This window comes from Solanum dulcamara, chromosome 11 (assembly GCF_947179165.1).
Source record: "Solanum dulcamara chromosome 11, daSolDulc1.2, whole genome shotgun sequence".
Taxonomy (NCBI): domain Eukaryota; kingdom Viridiplantae; phylum Streptophyta; class Magnoliopsida; order Solanales; family Solanaceae; genus Solanum; species Solanum dulcamara.
Window position 1 is genome coordinate 31,464,972 of NC_077247.1, and position 19,098 is coordinate 31,484,069.

The 19,098-nt window shown below is 39.6% G+C and overlaps 1 protein-coding gene across 1 annotated transcript; it reads right to left on the reverse strand.

Moving 5' to 3' along the window:
• Positions 1 to 12,200: 12,200 nt before the first annotated feature.
• Positions 12,201 to 13,069, reverse strand: LOC129872498 (uncharacterized). The gene is made up of 2 exons (XM_055947473.1): positions 12,767 to 13,069; positions 12,201 to 12,461 (listed from the first exon to the last, which is right to left on the reverse strand). Exons 1-2 carry the CDS (start codon positions 13,067 to 13,069, stop codon positions 12,201 to 12,203), a joined length of 564 nt encoding a protein of 187 aa, XP_055803448.1.
• Between the last annotated feature and the right edge of the window lie 6,029 nt (positions 13,070 to 19,098).

The following is a 19,098-nucleotide window of genomic DNA, read 5'->3' on the forward strand; positions in this document are numbered from 1 at the left end:
TTTACCAACTTCAAACCACCCAATAGGAGATCTACACCTCCTCCCATACAAAGCTTCATAATGAGCTATTTGAATGCTTGCATGATAGCTATTGTTGTATGCAAACTCTATGAGAGGTAAGTGATCGTCCTAATTTCCCTTGAAGTCGAGCACACATGCCCTCAACATATCTTCCAATGTCTGGATGGTGCACTCTGCTTGGCCATCTGTCTGGGGATGAAAGGTTGTACTCAAGTTCACCCTCGAACCTAATCCCTTCTGAAAGGATTTCCAAAATTGGGAAGTGAATTGAGCTCCCCTATCTGAGATGATAGACAAAGGGACCCCATGCAATCTGACGATCTCTTGTATATACAACTTTGCATAATCTTCTGCGATGTCAGTAGTCTTAACCGCCAAGAAGTGGGCTGATTTCGTCATTCTATCCACAATCACCTAAATGGAATCATGTTGCTTTTGGGACTTCGGCAAGCCTGTAATAAAGTCCATGTTAATCATCTCCCACTTCCATTCTGGAATTCCTATGTTTTGGGCTAAACCACATGGCCTTTGATGCTCAAACTTCACTTGTTGACAATTCGGGCATTTGGAAACGAATTCCGTAATATCTCTTTTCATCCCGCTCCACCAATAGATTTCCCTCAAATTATGATACATTTTTGTAGAGCCTGGATGAATAGAGTACCTAGAACTATGCGCTTTGGCCATAATCCTCCCTCGAACATCATCGATATCAGGTACACACAATCTACCTTGGTACCTCAACACACCATATCCCCCTTTGGTGAAAACCATCACCCCTTATTTGTGAACCACTTCCTTCAACCGAAGAAGGACGGGGTCCTGATCTTGTTTCTCCTTTACCTCTGCTACAAGTGAGGACGTAGCCCTATCTCGAACGTTTACTCTACCTTCATTTTTCTCTTTGAGTTGAACTCCCAATCGGGCTAATCTATGTACTTCTTTCGCCAATTCCCTCTTTCCCTCATCCACATGGGCAATGCTACCCATAGACAACCTGCTAAGAGCATCAGCAACAACATTAACTTTACCTGGATGGTAGAGGATGCTCATGTCGTAGTCCTTGAGTAGCTCAAGCCATCTTCTTTGTCTCAGGTTGAGTTCCTTCTAGCTGGAGATATATTGCAGGCTCTTATGATTGGTGAATACATCAACATGCGCTCCATACAAGTAGTGGCGCCAAATTTTAAGCGCAAACACCACAGCTGCCAGCTCAAGGTCATGAGTTGGGTAATTTCGCTCATAAACCTTAAGCTGCCTCGAAGCATAAGCTATAACCTTCCCCCTCTACATCAACACACAACCCAAGCCAATTCTGGATGCATCACAGTAGACCACAAAGCCCTCTGTTCCCTCGGACAATGCTAGAACAGGAGCAATGGTTAGCTTGGCCTTCAATTTCTGGAAACTCTCTTCACAAGCATTGGACCATTGGAACTTAGCCTTCTTTTAGGTCATCTTAGTCAATGGTGATGATATGGATGATAATCCCTCTATAAACCTCCGATAATATCTAGCCAAACCCAAAAAGCTCTTTATCTCTATCGGAGATGTGGGTCTGGGCCAATTCTTTACTGCCTCAACCTTCTGAGCATCAACCTGAATACCATCTCCAGATATAATGTGGCCTAGGAAGGCCACTGATGCAAGCCAAAATTCATATTTGGAGAACTTTACATATAATACCTAGTCTCTCAAAGTTTGCAAGACGACTCTAAGATGATGGGCATGCTCCTCCTCATTCTTGGAGTAAACCAGAATATCATCTATGAATACAATCACAAACATATCAAGATATGGTTTGAATACTCGGTTCATGAGGTCCATAAAAGCGGCGGGGGCATTAGTCAACTCAAAGGACATGACCAAAAATTCGAAATGGCCATAACGAGTCCGGAAAGCAGTCTTCAAAATATCACATTCCCTCACCTTCAACTAGTGATAGCCGGATCTCAAGTCTATCTTTGAGAAACAAGCGGTACCCTGAAGTTGATTGAATAAGTCATCTATTTTGAGGAGAGGGTATTTGTTCTTTACGGTGACCTTATTCAGCTGCCTGTAGTCGATACACATTCTAAGGGACCCATCCTTCTTCCGCACAAATAGGACCGGAGCACCCCATGGTGAGACACTCGGCCTAATGAATCCCTTATCTAACAAGTCTTTCATCTGCTCCTTCAACTCCTTCAACTCAGCCAGAGCCATTCTATAGGGAGGGATCGAGATAGGTTGGGTATCAGGAAGAATATCAATCCCGAAATCGATCTTCCTATTAGGAGGGACTCTAGGCAGATCTTCAGGAAAGATATCCAGAAACTTGTTGACAATCGGAACCGACTCCAGGGATGGAGACTCGATATTGTCATCTTTCACTCAGACAAGGTGATAAATGCACCCTTTTGAGATTAGCTTCCTGGCCCTAAGGTAAGAAATAAACTTACCCTTAGGCATAATAGGACTGCCCCTCCACTCTATGACAGCTTCGTTCGGGAATTTGAACTTGACAACCTGAGTTCTACAATCAATAGAGGCATAGCAGACATAAAGCCATTCCATGCCAAGGATCACATCAAAATCAACCATGTCCAACTCAACTAAGTCAGCCAAGGTATCTCTATGATGAATTGACACGGTGCAATCTCTATAGACTTTCTCAGCTACGACAGAATCACCAACAGGGGTAGCTACGTAGAAAGGCTCACTAAGACATTCAGGGATTTTATTGAACTTACTAGCCACGTAAGGATTCACAAAAGATAGAGTGGCACCCGGATCCATCAACACAAAATAATCGAGAGAAGAGACTCGAATCATACCCGTCACAACATTTGGAGAGTTCTGCTGATCTTGGCGACTGCCCATGGCATATAGGCGGTTTGTACCTCCACTCGTAGCTGAAGTAGCTCCCCTCTGATTACCCCTAGATGGCAGTACGGTTGTAGAGAACTGGGCTCTATTCCCCCATGCTGGACGCTCCTTCTGAAAATGGTCTATTTGGCCTCATTTATAACAACCAACCCTTCCCGCTCTGCATTCTCCCAAGTGGAACCTACCACACTTGCCGCATGGTGGCTTCTCCCTCGAACCTTGACTTACACTGGCCTGGGATTGAGAACCCTGGGGACTAAAATTCTGGCGACTCTATCCTTGCTGGTCATACCTGTTCTGCGGCATAGGTGCACTTGCGGTAGATAAGGCATAATTGGGAGGCCTCTTCTGGAAGAAGGACTTGTTGCCCTTGTTTTGCCTTTATTTATTCTCATGGCCCGCTGATTTTGCCTTCTTGCTCAGGTGCTCTTCTCTGTCTTTTCTTTTCTCCTTCTCTACCTGTTGAGCATACACCATTAATCTGGAAAGATCCATATCCGAGATCAACAATGCTGCCTTGCACTCCTTCTTCACATGCCTCCCTAATCCGGAGACGAACTTCCTCATCTTTGACCTCACATCTAGAATCATTTCTGGAGCATACCTGGACAACTGGATGAACTTTAGGCCATACTCCTTAACCGACATACCCTCCTATTTCAGGTTTGCAAATTCCTCCACTTTCGCTTCTCTCAATTTCGGGGAAAGAAGTGGTCAAGGAAGGCTCCCTCAAATTCATCCCATCTAGCAGGTTCAGCATCCTCACCCCTACTCTGTTCCCATTGGTTATACCAAATGTTTTCCACATCTTTAAGTTGATAAGACACCAACTCGACCTCCTCAATTTTCGTAGCATGCATAGCTTTTAGAATCTTCCATATCTCATCGATAAAGTTTTGGGGATCTTCATCGACCTTAGAACCCGTGAATGCCGGCGGATTCATCCTTAGAAACTCTCTAATTCTAGTGGCAGCAGATGGCTCTTGGGAGCTAGAGCTAAGAGTCGGCGAACTCTGATTACCACTTCGGGCGGCCATTAGTTGCGTGAGCATTGCATTTGCCCCTCAAAATTCTGCCTCTGATGTGGGTGCAGGTGGAGTAGCTGGCACTTGGGGTGCCTCCGCATACCTCGCAGGTCAGCCCCTAGCCCTTGCTGGGCGTATCTCTTCTTGGGGCATCTCGGCGTTATCAACATTACTCTGGCTAGCAGTACATTTTGGAGGCATTATCTGTAACGTACAAATGCACGAATTAGAAAGGAGTCTTATAGAGTTTTAACTCTATCGCACGAAGTCAGAGTATGAAAGAAGTGAAATAATTCCTAATGTCCTATAGCCTCCTGATTATAAGTGTGGTGCATAACACACCCATAAGCAAGACTCTACTAGACACGGCTTCATACACTCCCTAGGACACTTGAACTCTGTGCTCTAATACCATGTTTGTCACGCCCCAGGAGGGTACCCTAGGCGTGGCCGGTACTCGAAGGCCATTTCTAACCTCTGAGCGAACCACCTGGTCCAGTTACACCTTCATTCAATCATATTCTCTTAGCGGAAAACTCAAGTAATGAAATACTGATCATATATATATATATATACGGGTTCAAGCCTTGGAAACAGCCTCTGGCAGAAATACAAGGTAAGACTGCGTACAATAGACCCTTGTGGTCGGTCCCTTCCTCGAACCCTGCGCATAGCGGGAGCTTAAGTGCACCGGGCTGCCCTTTTTATATATATATATATATGGGGGCCGGAGGCCAAACATTTACAACCCAACAAGATAATAAAATAAGACTCCTCAAAATAACAGTTCGACCTCCCCACACTCCAGTCTATGAAGCCTCTATCAAAGTCTAAGAGGTGCCAATGACAAGTCCATGGCTACCAACAATCAAAATAAAAGAAATGACAATAAAACTATACAAGAAGGCTCAATATCCTCCGAGAATTAGGAGGACTCACCAACTAACTGGAAGTGTATGTGGATTTTCAACGGAGCATCGGTTGATGATCTCTAATACCTGTCTCTGCATCATGAAACGATGCAGGCCAAACGGCGTCAGTACATGAAATGTACGAGTATGTAAAATGACCGAATACGATGAATATCAAGGAAGAATTAATCAACTCAGAAGCTCAACTCAAGAGGGATAACAACTCAATCAAATGTCCTAACTTTAAATAAGAATATGATTTAGACGGGACCACTCACATACAATTCAACTCAATCTGACTGAGAGTACTATCAAGACCTATTTGGGAGTTTTTCTTAACTGACAACCATCACTTATGAGCCAGTGACAGTACAACAAGCCGACGTTGTTGCCGCATCCGTTCATACTTTGCCAGGGCATGAATGAGTCAATCAATCATGGATCCAATCCAACCAAGTCCTATAATGTCAGGACAAAACTCTAGGGGAAGCATCCGACTTTAACGGTTCAATCCCCCCTACGTTTGGCAACATAGGTATTAGGTTCGAGTATGGACTATACTCTTGCCCAATTCGATGCTCGATACTCCTCCCAAGACTCCACGCTCATAAAACTCCATCCAGTCAACTTGATCAACTCATATCGACAAGTCTAATTACAACCTTGTCAACTCATAAACTCTATCACAATCGTACCTCTTCCAATCGTACTATCCGATCAATCTCAATCATCTCTACAAAAAAATTTAAATGCAAAATTATAGCAACAAATAGACATAACCAATCATTTACTCCATCCATTTGAGAAATCCTTGAGACTCATCACAACTCAAGACTTTAAATCACACTCTATAATAGGCAACATTTCTTAGGAAAATAACCTCTTTTATCATAATCCACATAGTTAAGGAGATTAATAAAACATATTTAACAACTTCATCTTCATCGACTCATACTCACATAAGGGCTCAATTTAGGAACTCCTCGGCTCAACAACATCAACACATATACAATCAAATACATAGGGGACAAAGTTCATACAAGCATAAACCATACCAAGAAATTCTATTTTCATGAACATCTAACCTCAAAGCAAGAGTAGGGCACATAGGTGGACTCAACCCATGTTTTAGATAGCCTTACATACCTTAGTGAAGACTTGAAGAAAACCTTGTGGTTGGGTCTTCAATAGAGGACTCAAATCTTGAAGCTCTTGGACTCTTTTTATTGGGAATGGAGAAGAAGAAGAAGAGAGAGAGAGAGAGAGAGAAGCTTCTAGGGCTTTTTAGAGAGAGAGTGAGGCTGAGAAATGTGTTCCCAAAAGACCAAAGGCAATACATATATAATTTGGGTAAGTTTCCAAATTTCCCCTCCTCAAAAGTTCTGAAAATAGGCTAAAAATACACCTGGCGCGATAGTGGCGCGTTGCGCCCTTGCAGCGCCAGGCCAATTATGCCTAAAACCTGCACACCTCGCAGTAGCGCGCCACGCCAGAGACCAAACTACTGAGGCATATTTCTGGTGCGATAGTGGCGCATCGCGCCCTTATAGCGCCAAGACCATATTTTCTAAGTTCTGGAAATTTGGCCTGAAAAACCCTGCACAACTTTTAGCGGCGCGTCGCGCCAGGGGACAAACTACTGAGGCATGTTTCTGGCGTGATAGTGGCGCATTGCTCCCTTATAGCGCCAGGGCTATTTCCCCATTAGTTGCAACCCAAGCCAAAAATGAAATTCCTGCCGTGCTAGCTCTTCTTAGGATCGTCATATCTCTCAACTCTGAACTCCAAAATTCACATTCTTGGTGGCGTTGGAAAGAAGACTCGATGAAATTTAATTTAATAAGTCGTGGTCCACCTAGGTTTCCATCTTTCAAAGGATAGGGCCATTAGAAGTCGACCCCATACACGAACTCATCCTAACTTAGCCACGACGAACCTTTTTGGGACTTAGCTCGGTCCTAGGGGTCCTCTATGACCCCACATCACCTCCAACGCTCTTTAATTTCTCAGGGACTCATCTTAACTCAAGCACATACTTTGAACTAAATACGATGGGCCCCACACGTGTACAAGAAAGGCCCGAATCTTAGGGGAAATTTTTTTAGGGGTGTTATAATTTAGAAGGTGGTCAGTCTGCACAGGATATTGATGTCCATTATATCAGATAGGGGATCTCAATTTACTTCCAATTTTTGGAGGGCCTTTTAGAGAGAGTTGGGCACCCGAGTTGATCTTAGCAAGGCATTTCATCCGCAGACCGATGGTCAGTCAGAGCATACTATTCAGGTTCTGGAGGATATGCTGCAAGCTTGTGTATTAGAGTTCGAGGGTCATTAGGAGTAGTACTTGCCTTTGGCGGAGTTTTCGTACAACAATAGCTACCACTCTAGTATTCAGATGGCCATGTTGGAGGCATTATATGGTAGGTGTTGTCGCACTCCGATTGTTTTGTTTGAGTCTTCAAAACTTGAGCCGCACAGTATTGATTTATTTCGGGATGCCATAGCCAGAGTCTGGGTTATTCAGGATAGACTGAGTACAGTTTAGAGTAGGCACCAAATTTATGTTGATCACAAACGTCAGCCCTTATGCTTCGAGGTGAGAGATCGGGTGTTCTTGCCGGTGTCTCCCTTGAAGGGCATGATGAGATTCAGCAGGCGGGGTAAGCTTAGCGCTAGGTATATCTAGCCCTTTGAGATTCTGAGGAGAGTTAGAGAGGTTGCTTATGAGTTGTCTTTGCCACCAGTATTTTCAGCTATACACCCTGTTTTTCATGTCTCTATCTGCGCCGGTACATTCTAGAGTAATCTCATATGCTTTAGTATAATTCTATTGCTTTGGATGATTGCCTGACTTTTATTGAGGAGTCGGTTGCTATTCTAGCTAGAGATGTTCGCCAGCTTCGTTCTAAGTCCACCCCTGTGGTTAAGGTCTAGTGGCTCCATCGTTCGATCGAGGAGGCTACATGAGAGATCGAGCAGGAGATGTGGGAGCAGTTCCCCAGCTTATTTTTTCCTCCAGGTATACCCTTGTCTTTACTTTCGCGGACGAAAGTTTTTTTATCAGTGGATGTTGTAATGACTCTAAAGGTCATTTTTGAAACTTTTGTAAATGACCATTTTACCCCTCCCTTTAGTTGCCCCAAGTCATTTCTGATTGGTATCGGGTATTGATTTTTAGAAAATCCTACAAAAAGTTAAGTCTTTGGAAATTTTGAGTTTTCATAAGCTTTAAGTGTTCAAAAGTAGTATTTGGGTCTAACCAGAGCTACGAGTATCGGAATAGAATTCTGTCGATTTCAGCAGTTCCGGAATGTCAAAATTGGCCTAGAAGAGTTTACGAAATCAATTTTAGAGTTGTAACCAAGATTTGAGGTCTTGAGTTGAGAATTTGAGAAATTTTAGGCCAAGATTTGACTTTGGTGAACTTTTGGAGTTTCGTTGCTCGGAATGGAATTTTGATGACTCCATTGGATTCGAAGGATGGTTTCTCGTCTAGAAAAGGTGCTGGCTAAATTTTTAGATTTCCCGAGCCTATTTTGGTATTTTGAAGGCCTAGGTTGGTTTAGTTGCGACTTTTTGAGTTTCGGGTTAAAGAGACTTTGAATTCGAATTCTGATGGTTTTATCAACTCCGGAATGGCCAAATTAGTCTATTAGCATTGTTTTCATGACTATCGAGGCAATCGATACGAGTTTGTGGTCATTTGGCGCTTTTGACTTTGAAACTTAGCCTATGGTTGACTTTGGCCAACATTCTTGAAAAATGTGCTCGGATGAAAATTTTGACAGCGCGGTTAGTTGCGGAATATCGATTTTGGTCAATAACGATCCTTCGTTCGCTTTCCTAGGCTTTCGATCTAATTTTGAGGCCCGTTGTGGAATGTGTCTTAAAATGACAATTGGGTGTGGGATCCACTTTTTATAAAAATAACCTTGTATGATAATTTTGAATACGCCATTAAGTCCGGAACTTCAAATTCAGTGGTGTAGCATATTTGGTTTATTTTATCAGATTTCGAACAAATTTCAAGCACCCCGTTGGAGATTTTGGACTTTTCCAAAATCAAATATTGCAGCAAAAATCTAGTGCCTGCAAGCCCATTTTTGGGTTTTTCACTCAACTTTAAAACCCCATAACTTGAGTTCTAAAGTTCCCATAAAAAAAAAAAAATAAAAAAAAAGTTCCATTTTGGGTGATTCAAAGACCAGTGTGTTTGAAAAGTTCGTGGCTACACATTGGAGTACTTGCAGACTATTGGTTACTCTTAGTTTGAGGTAAGATTCTCGTTATAGCACCTGCCCTTCCTATTTTTGAAATTAATTTTTGAAGAATTTTGAGAATTATTTTTTTTGGTGTATATAAACCCAATTTTGATGATTCAAAAGTCTAAATTCAAGAGAATTTTGTGATAAATTTGTTGGTGTGCTCAAAATCTCAAGGGGAGGATTTGTTTGAGGTAAAACTTTGAATTTAGCAGTTGGTTGTTATGTTTCTGAGTTAGAATTGTGTTGATCTTTGAGGGGCTAGTTCTTTCTCGTTTTTACTTTGATTACAGTGATTCTTTAGGCTAAATTGTGGGGTTTTTTGCAAGAATCATCGTGGTGCTATTGGTTTGGGTTGGGGGTTCATCATTTGTGGTGATTTGCTGCTCCTAAAATGTTGTCTTTTTCCATTGTCTTAGCTAGGACCCTAGTTTTGTTGCATGATCGTGTTGGGGATGTGATTATGTGTTAATTATGTTCCTGTTTGGAACACAAGCTGAGGATAGTAATTAGAACCTATTTTTATGGTCAATTCCAAAATTCCAGATGCGGATCCCATAATTCCTGTTTTATACTCTGAAATTGGTCCGTCTCCAAAAATTATAAAATTAGTGTCTAAATGACCGTATTGATGTTGTGCTTCTATTTTTGACAGCGTGGCAGCATTCTAAGATCGCTTAGAAGGGAAAGGCTCTGGCACTGTGATTTGGAGCTCGCGTGTTTAGCTTACAGGTCAGCTATAAGTTTTGTTTCTTTAGATTGATATGGAATGTGTGAAAGTATGTTAAAATAGTTGTAATTTGGGTTGTGTAGTTTAATGGAATATCTTAGGTGTTAGAAATTATGCTTTAGACTTGTTATCGAATTTTTTGGATATTTGGAAGCATGCGTGTCTAACCGTTATTTGTTAGTATTATAAGAAGAGTTGAATGAGAATGTTGCTGATATTATGGTGTATGTTGTCCTTAGTATAGGTTGTAAAACTTCTTTAGTTGCCCTGGTGTCGCTCCAGCGAACTTAGATCCTTGTAGAATGGTGTATCGGGCTAGTGCCTAGTAATTGGCCTTAGCTAGGCGATATCCTTGCTCTTAATAACACCCTCATCCATAACTCAGTATAACCATGACTTCGAGATGTGTCGGTAATACTAGATTTCGTGACCATTTGTCTTTGGCTCTAGCTTAAGTTTTTGTGGTATATTAGTTGACACATTAGGGAGGAGATCATCAGTACTGTTGTAGCCTATTTTGGAAGAAAAATATTCAGTACAATGGGATAAATTATCTGTGAGCATCCGAATACCTAGTCCTGGCATTCATTCTGAATTATTAGAGAGCATCCGGGTACTCAACCCCGGCCCCTGCCGGCTTGCTAGTATGATGAGCATCTGGGTACCCAGTCCTAGCCTCGATCATACCGATGAGTTACAGCGAGCATCCGGGTATCCAGTCTTGGCCTCAACTGCACCGATGTATTATGGTGAGCTTCTGGGTACCCAATCCTAACCTTGTCCACGTTGGACATTCGGACGAGCATTTGGGTCTCAGTCCCGGCCTCAACCCTTAAGGCACCCCTAATTCGTTGACTCTTGGAGATTATGGGTTTTTAAATGATATAGTTCTACAGTTCCTGACCTCGCAAATTCTTGGTTCCTAGACTTGGTAGTTGTAGATATTTTGTGTACTCGACGGACTTATGGGGGTTCATCCAGATTTTTATTTAACTTGCGCACGAGTGTCCCTACTGGCCTTATGAGGGACCAGTTGGGTATAGTTAGTTGTAGCTCTCATAGATAGTACTCTTTTCACTTTAGATTCTTATGTTGATTCCTATTTAGGCTTATTACTGTTTTTCATATTGTTTTCACCTTTTCTGCTCAGTCGGCCTATGATGCCTACTGGGTACCTGTTGTCTTAGTACTCACACTATACTTTGCATCTACTTTCGTGATATAGGACCGAGCACCAGCTACCGCCCTAGATAGATCAAGCCTGTTGCAGTCAACTTCGGAGACTAGGGTGAACACTTGGCGTTTTTGGATCCTTTTTGTCTCTTTCAGTACGGATGGCCCATCTTTTGTCTTTTTAGACTATCCAATTTTTGTATATATTTTTGGTCCACTTTTAATACCGGTACTCATCTTTTATTTTATAGCATCTCTGTACTTGTGACTTCCAAGTTCTAGGAGGGATCTTTAGTTGTTTATATTATGTTTTGGTTTAATTTTGCTTATTCTTTCTGCTTATCTTTATAATTCGCCACTCTTGTTTAGTTTCTGCCCTCAAACCCATTACTTGAAGTTTCGGGTTGATGGGTTGGCTTACCTATTGGTGGGTTATAGTAGGTGTCATCATGATCTAAGAAATTGGGTCATGACATAAAGAGAATCGAAGCACCCCATGGAGAGATACTAGGTCTAATAAAACCCCTATCCAATAAATCCTTCAATTAATCCTTTAACTTCTTAAGTTCTGCTGGAGCCACACGATAAAAAGGAATAGTCATAGGTTGGGTATTAGGGATAAGATCAATACCAAATTCTACCTCTCTTTCGGGAGGGTTACTTGGGTGGTCATCGGGAAAAACTTCTTAAAATTCATTAACAACCAAAACTAACTCAAGAGTAAGAGTCTCGGGATTCGTATCCCTTACCCGGACTAGATGAAAGATGCAACTCTTGGAAATTATTTTTTGAGCTTTAAGGCACGAGATGAATTGACCTTTAAACACGAACTTGCTACCTTTCCATTTTAGGACTAGCTCATTACAAAACTGTAACTTAACCACATGGGTTCTACAACATATAGAAGCATAAATGCATAAAGCCAATCCATATCAAGACTAAATCAAAAATTGAAATTGGACAATTTCTATAAACTCTCTTAGCCAAAACTGAATCATCAACCTGAGTATAGACCGAAAAAGGCTCGAACAAGTCTCGAGACTAACAATGAATTTCATAGCAAGATAAGGAGTAACAAAGAATAGAGTAACACTTGGATCTAATAATGCATAAACATCAAAGTCAAAGAATTTCAACATACCAGTCACAATATCGGGTGAATCCTCTAAGTCCTGACGAGTCTGAAGGGCATAAAATCTATTTTGGCATTAACCGTTACCTAAAGTAGTACCATGCTGAGCTAGTTTTCCTGTAGTAGTCAGAGTTTGGAGTCGACCATCTCCACCTCTAGTAGCGCTCGAAGGACAATCTTTCACTTGATGAACCGTCTTACCACAACCAAAACAATCACCCAAACCCGCTAGACATTCTCTAAGATGCTTTTTCCCATACTTCTTGCATGGGAGAATAGGTTGACCACTCGGAGCTCCTCCTTGAGGCTTAGGGTTAGACACCCTATCTTTATTGAACTTGGGAGATAGAGTGTTTGAAGATTGTTAGCTAGAGTATTCGGCATGAGTCATAAGCCTAGAGATGTCCATCTTCTTGATTATCATGGTGTTTCTACATTTTTTGACCACCAAATCAGACACACCCAAAACAAACTTACTCATACGAGCTTTTGGATCGACAACCATAAAAAGAGCATATTTTAACAACTTAGTGAACTTGAGAGCATACTCCCTCACACTCATATTACCGTATCAAAAATTTATGAACTCTTATATCTTGGCTTCCCTCAACTCCAAAGGAAAGAAGCGGTCAAGAAACTTACTCTTGAATTCTTCTCAATCAATGGGACCATCATCTCTACATCTTTCATCCTTGTATTGCCATACCAAACTCGTGAAACTCCTTTGATTTGATACACTATTAGGTCCGCCTTATCATTCAGATTAATACCCATAATGTCCATAATCTTAGCAATACCCTCAATGAATTCTTGTGGATCCTTATCTACTTTAGAGCCATAGAATTCTGGAGGGTTCATACTGGTGAAATCACAAACTTGGCTAGCCGCCATACCCACATTTGGATTCATGAGAGCTACCACTTCCTTATTGTCTTGAGTTGCCATGGCTTGAATAAGGACTTAAAAAGCAGCTCGAAACTCCGTTTGAGATACTTGCTCATTCAAGGGGCCGTTTGGAACTTGGGGAGCTTGTTGCTTCTCATTCACATTCCTTCTTATGAGAATTCTTCTTGGAGGCATTTTTTGTGATCGCAAAGAGAAAGTCTTAGAAGGAAAACCTTAGTGTTCGACTCTATGGCATGAAATAAGAATGATGAAAAACGTAAAGTTTCCTAAATGCCTCATAGCCTCATATTCATAAATGTGGTGTGTTTCACACCAATGAACAAGACTCTACTTGATGTGGCATGTTAGACTCTCTAGTACACCTAAAACCTTATGTTCTGATATCAAGTTTTTCATGACCCAAGCTAGGCCTTAGATGCGACACAATGATTAGAATCTCGAGGGACTCCAACCAAGCCTCTTAGCATATCATTTGTGAGCATACATCAGGTAGTCAAGACTTAACTCCCAAAGTCCAATGAAAAGAAGACAACATAGACTCCATAATTTCTATCATGTCTCTACTAACTAGATGGGGACATAATACAAACTCCTAGCTCACCAAAAACATAGAAGTAAAGGTCGTAAAGAGCAATGAAAGATAAATGTCTTGTCCTCGAATCTTGAGGACTCACCAATAATGAGGGAATAGTATCAAGCTCTAACCACGAGTGAAGTGTGTGTGAAGATCGTCCAACACTACATTATGATATAATGTAGGCAAAAAGTATGTGTTAGTATATGGAATGAACTAAGTATGTGAGAAACATGCATGAACAATGATAATCGGACATAGCCAAGGTGAACGTATGATACATAACCAATATCTTAAAACATGAGTAACATAAATTGAAAGCATTTGAAAATTGTAAACATGTGGTCAATGCATCATAAGACATTATTATAAGAGCTTATAGAATATAACATACACATATGTGGGATATTAACCTTAACCGACATTTAAGACCATGTGAGTTATAACATGAAATCTGGTATAACTCCAACACCAAGAAGAGAGAGGCTACTTGCAAAGGTAGACTCCGTATCAGAAACATAACATAATCATGATCTATATGTGGATCCACTAGTTAACCAATAAAGGCAAACATACGGTGGCATGTAGTTTAGGAATCAATGGTTGCTACTAGGGTTCCCTTGTGGATCCCCACCATAAATTTGGCTTGGTTATAAGTTAATCCCAATGGAATACATAAAACATAATCATTAGGAAAGGTAAATCAACCAATCAAACATCATGAAACTATAACATAAGAATAACTCTTTGAAAACCATGATCATAACATGAACTTGTGGATACTTACCTTTCTAAGCATCTAAATCATCATAACTTGCATATTGTGATAAAAAAATTCACAATTCATGGTTTTACACTTGAAATCATACTTGAATCATAATATATAGCTTTCATAATTATTTATAAATCATCCATAATTCTTTGACCATAAATTCATACCTTGAAACATGAAATTCGTAGCATAATGAATAGGTCATTGAAAATTTTATTAAAAACTTGTAATTTTACTCAAAATCATGCATGAATAGACTATTGAAATTGAAATAAATCATAATTGAATTGACCCATATGCAAATTGATCAAACCTTAGAATTTTTGGAGAATTGAAATTGATAAAAGAAAAGAGAAATTCTTGGGACTCTATGAATGGAAAAGATCTATAGATGAATTACCACATACCTTAATGAAGATCAAATTTAAATCTTGAAGAAGAAGCTTGAACATTAGGAACTCTAGCTTGATGAAGAAGAAGAGTCCTTTTTGGGAGTGAAATCCTTGATGCCTTAGGGTGAATTTGGTAAAACAAGACGGAATGGTAGAAATTTAAACGTTCTAAGTATTTATAGACTTTGCATAATAACCCAAAACATCTGGGTACATAGATAAAATAATAGAAAAAAATCAAAATACCCTTCATTAATTCTGAACGGAGTGACCTACGGACAAGGACCTATGGGTCGTGGGTCTGTTGATGAGTCATGGGAATGGGTCGTCAATTACTCCAATAGTTAGCTAAAATTTTAAAACTCGGGATCCATCCTACGAGTAGGGTCTATGGTCCTTCAACCTTCCTATGTGCCATCCTACTTGTTCATAGGAAGAATTCTGGAACCCTAAATCTTTCCAACTTTAGGAACCCTTCTACGGGTTAGACATATGGGCCATCAATGGTCTTACGGGTAGTAAGGGCCCTTTGTCCTGACAACCTTTCAAGTCCTGAAACTCTGAGTCTCTAAACCTCTCATACGGGTCGTAGGAACTCCTAAGGTCTGTAGGAGTCCCTACGGTTATAGGTTGGGTTCACACTTAGTGAAATTTTTATATCCCAGGACTCTTTCCTTTATACTTATATGGCTTGTCAGTGTGTCTACGGATCATCAACTCCAACCGCCTAAGACTCCAAAATTTTTCTTAAGTGTTGGGATTACTACGATTTTCTTCCTACGGTGTATAGGTGGGCTCGTAGGAGCCTACACCAGCAATTTTTCTGCAACTTTCTCCTGCATTATTTTCTTTTATGGCCTTCCAACTTTCGGGATCTTACAATTATGGAGACACATTTGCACCTGTTGCATGACATTTTACAATAAGGCTTCTATTTTATTTGACAACTCAATCAAATTAAAAGTTGTATCATCTATATGTGAAATCAACATTTTTAAATGGAAAGTTGTAGGAGAAGATTTATGTCAACCAACTAGAAGGATTTCTAGTTGCAGGAATGGAGGATAAAGGTTACAACCTACATAAATCATTTTATGGATTAAAGCAGACTTCTCAAGCCTGGTACAGTAAAATTGATGCTCATCTCATTTATTGTGGCTTCAAAAAAAGTAAAAATGAAGCCACTTTATATGTGAAGTGTAACACCCCAATTTGTTTTTAAGAAAAAAATATTTTTAGCTACATTTTTGGGTGATCTGACTTCGGAAGGCCATAAACCCATTAGCATTTGGAAATTTGGGAAAACTCATAAAATGTTCCGCTGCGCCATTCTGATAGAATCATTCAAATCGTCTTTGAATCGTCTGCACTTATCTTTTTTGTTATTAATAATACCCCCAACATAGTGGGACAGCCTGAGAAACTTCTGTTGATATTCAACGATAGACCTACTCCCTTGCTCTAAATTTAAGAACTCCTTTTTCTTTGCATCATGATAAGCAGGTGAGACATACTTCTTATGAAATTCTTTCACAAAATCATTCCAAGTAAGAACAGGAGATTTTACTCTGGCATTCGGTACACTTACCCACCAATCATAGGCATCTTTTTGTAACAGTGAGACAACATACTTAAATTTGGCAGCGTCAGAACACTCTAACTGCTGGAACACTCTTTCAATCTGTTCCAACCACTGCTCGGCATCTGTAGGGTCAATAGTGCCTTCAAACTCAACTCCAACCATTTTTCTCATTTTCTCAAAGTTCATTTCATCAGGTTTAGGCACTCTTCTAGCCATGTGACGAAAGAAATCGTCCATTTGTTGAAAAGGGGGGAATAAACTTTGGTTGCAAACCCATTTTTTATGGGACTTCTGTTAGTAATTTTAGTATAACTCCTTGTGTAAAGCTTCGTTTCGAGTGATTCAAGATGTTTTGGAAAGCTATTTCATAGTGCTATAACTTTCATTTTATGAGTTTTCCCAAATTTCTAAATGCTAATGGGTTTATGGCCTCTCGAAGTCAGATCATCCGAAAACGTAGCTAAAAAAATAATTTTTTTCCTAAAAGAAAATTGGGGTGTTACATGAAGATGGTTAAATAAGGAGATGTTCTTGTGGTAATATGAAGTAATGATGCTATATGGTGAACTAGTTCAAGCAAGAAATGGAAACCAAGTTTGAAATATCAAATTTGGGTGAAATAAGTTACTTTTGGGAATTGAAATTCAACAAGCTACTGATGGAATTTTTATTTCTCAGAGAAAATATACATGGAATATTCTTAAAAAGTTCAAGATGGAGAGGTGCAAGTCTGTATCGACCCCACTGGTTCTAAAAAATTTCAAAGTTTGAAGGAGGTGATAGGGTTGATCCAACAGTTTATAGAAGTCTAATTGGTAGTTTGTTGTATTTGACAGCAACAAGACCTGATCTTATGTTCGCATCAAGTATTTTGTCGAGTTTTATGCAAGCTCCAAGTTAAGTTAATTTTGGTGTTGCTAAACTATTGTTGAGATTTATCAAAGGAACTGTTGATTATGGTATTTGGTTTAAAAAGGAAGAGCAAGGGAAATTGATGCGTTATGCAAATAGTGACTGGGCAGAAAGTGTTGATGATATGAAAAGCATATGTGCTTTTCACTTGGTTCAGACGTGTTCTCATAGAATTCAAAGAAGCTAGAGGTGGTAGCTCGATCTTCTGCGAAAGCTAAAATACATTGCCGTTGTTGGTGTAACTAATCAGGCTCCATGGTTAAGAAAGATTTTGCTTGATCATGAGCAAAATGACATTGAATCTACTTCCATTCAAGTTGAAAACAAGTCAGCAATATCTATGGCCAAAAATCCAGTGCAACATGGTCGTAGCAAGCATATAAATGTGAAGTTTCACGCTATCAGACAAGCAGAAAAGGATGACGAAGTTAAACTTGTTCATTGCAGCTTAGATCAGTTGATTGCAAGCATCATGACCAAGGTTCTTCCTCAGGGGAACTTTGATGTTCTAAGGGCTAAGCTGGGAATAGAAAATTTTCAAGGAGTGTTAGAAAATGAAATTTTACTAAATAGTCTTTAGTTTAATAGTTCTTTTTTGAATATTTTGTTTGATTTGTAAGGGCATGGTAGCCGTTGTTTTATGAAATATGTCTTGTAAGAAAAGTATAATACTAATTGGATTGGTATGTTCTTCTACTAACTTTTGTAAACTTATGTAGATGTGTGTATGCCTTTTGCAATCTATGATGAATTAAAAAAAAGGCTTTGAACCTAATCGTTTTCTCTAAAATTTCGAACATTAACACTTTTAAGAGTATCGAAAGGTCAAGCATAGTTGGGAGAATCACATTCTATTAGAGTTTGATACCATTCGCATTGTGGATTCTAGCAAATTGATTTTAGTTTCTTGAACAACTCTAAAACATTTTAAGGAGAAGGAGAAGGAGAAGGAGAAGAAAAAGAAGCAAGAAAAGGATCTTGAAAAACTCTGTGTTCTTATTTTTCCTTCACAAGGTTCTTATCTAGAAATGTCACAACACAAAATATTTAGGTTATGCCTTTCTCCTGAAGAGTCACTACCTCTAGGCATACTTTTCCCTTAACCATCATAATCCACCGTCGAAGTAAAGTAAAATAATTAAAATGCAAGTAACTAAGCCGACAATTCAAACAAAACAAATAACAAAATCCAACAGAGATCTTTGACAAGTCTCCCATACCCTAAATAGACTGTCAAGGAGAACTATCTAGACTTTGATTGCATAAATTAGGTTAATAATTCAAAACAGACAAAATGAAATAACTAGCTTGAAGTGCCACCATAGTTGATTTGATTGGCTCACCTCAGCTGAATTCCATTAAGGTCTCAAACAGGATCGAAGTCAACAAGTAACCGCACTATTAATTGTAGGATCTACAAAAACATAAAATCAATAAGTGTGAGCCTAAAGCCTAGCAAAATCATCGCATCATTGTCATATCATATAAATGCAATGTTAACAAGGAGTATATATAAATGCATCCAACACCACGATGAAGTAGCATGTGAGACATGTAGCTAGCTAGCAGGTACAAGTCAATTCTCACGCTACTAGAAATTAGATTTATGATAATAACTTATGGCAACAATTTTATAACTCTTACAATAATGCAATGGTTATAACCTTGTCATGAGGATCCTGTCCCTATAAAAAAAATACTTTTTAATGGAATCGCATTTTCATAGGTCTATCTATCGCACGCAGCGATTGTAAATATTCCTCTTTTATTTTTTCTAATCTCATTTCCCTAAATCCCACCAGTTCTTTTCTAATTTTTTTTACTCGAAAATGTCGA

Bases quoted from the DNA above. Each gene is read 5' to 3' on its own strand.
- LOC129872498 (XM_055947473.1), bottom strand. From the start codon at position 13,069: ATGGCAACTCAAGACAATAAGGAAGTGGTAGCTCTCATGAATCCAAAT. The intron at 12,462-12,766 runs GTAAGTTTCTTG...CTATCTCCCAAG, and splicing joins TGATTGAGAAGAATTCAAGA to TTCAATAAAGATAGGGTGTC.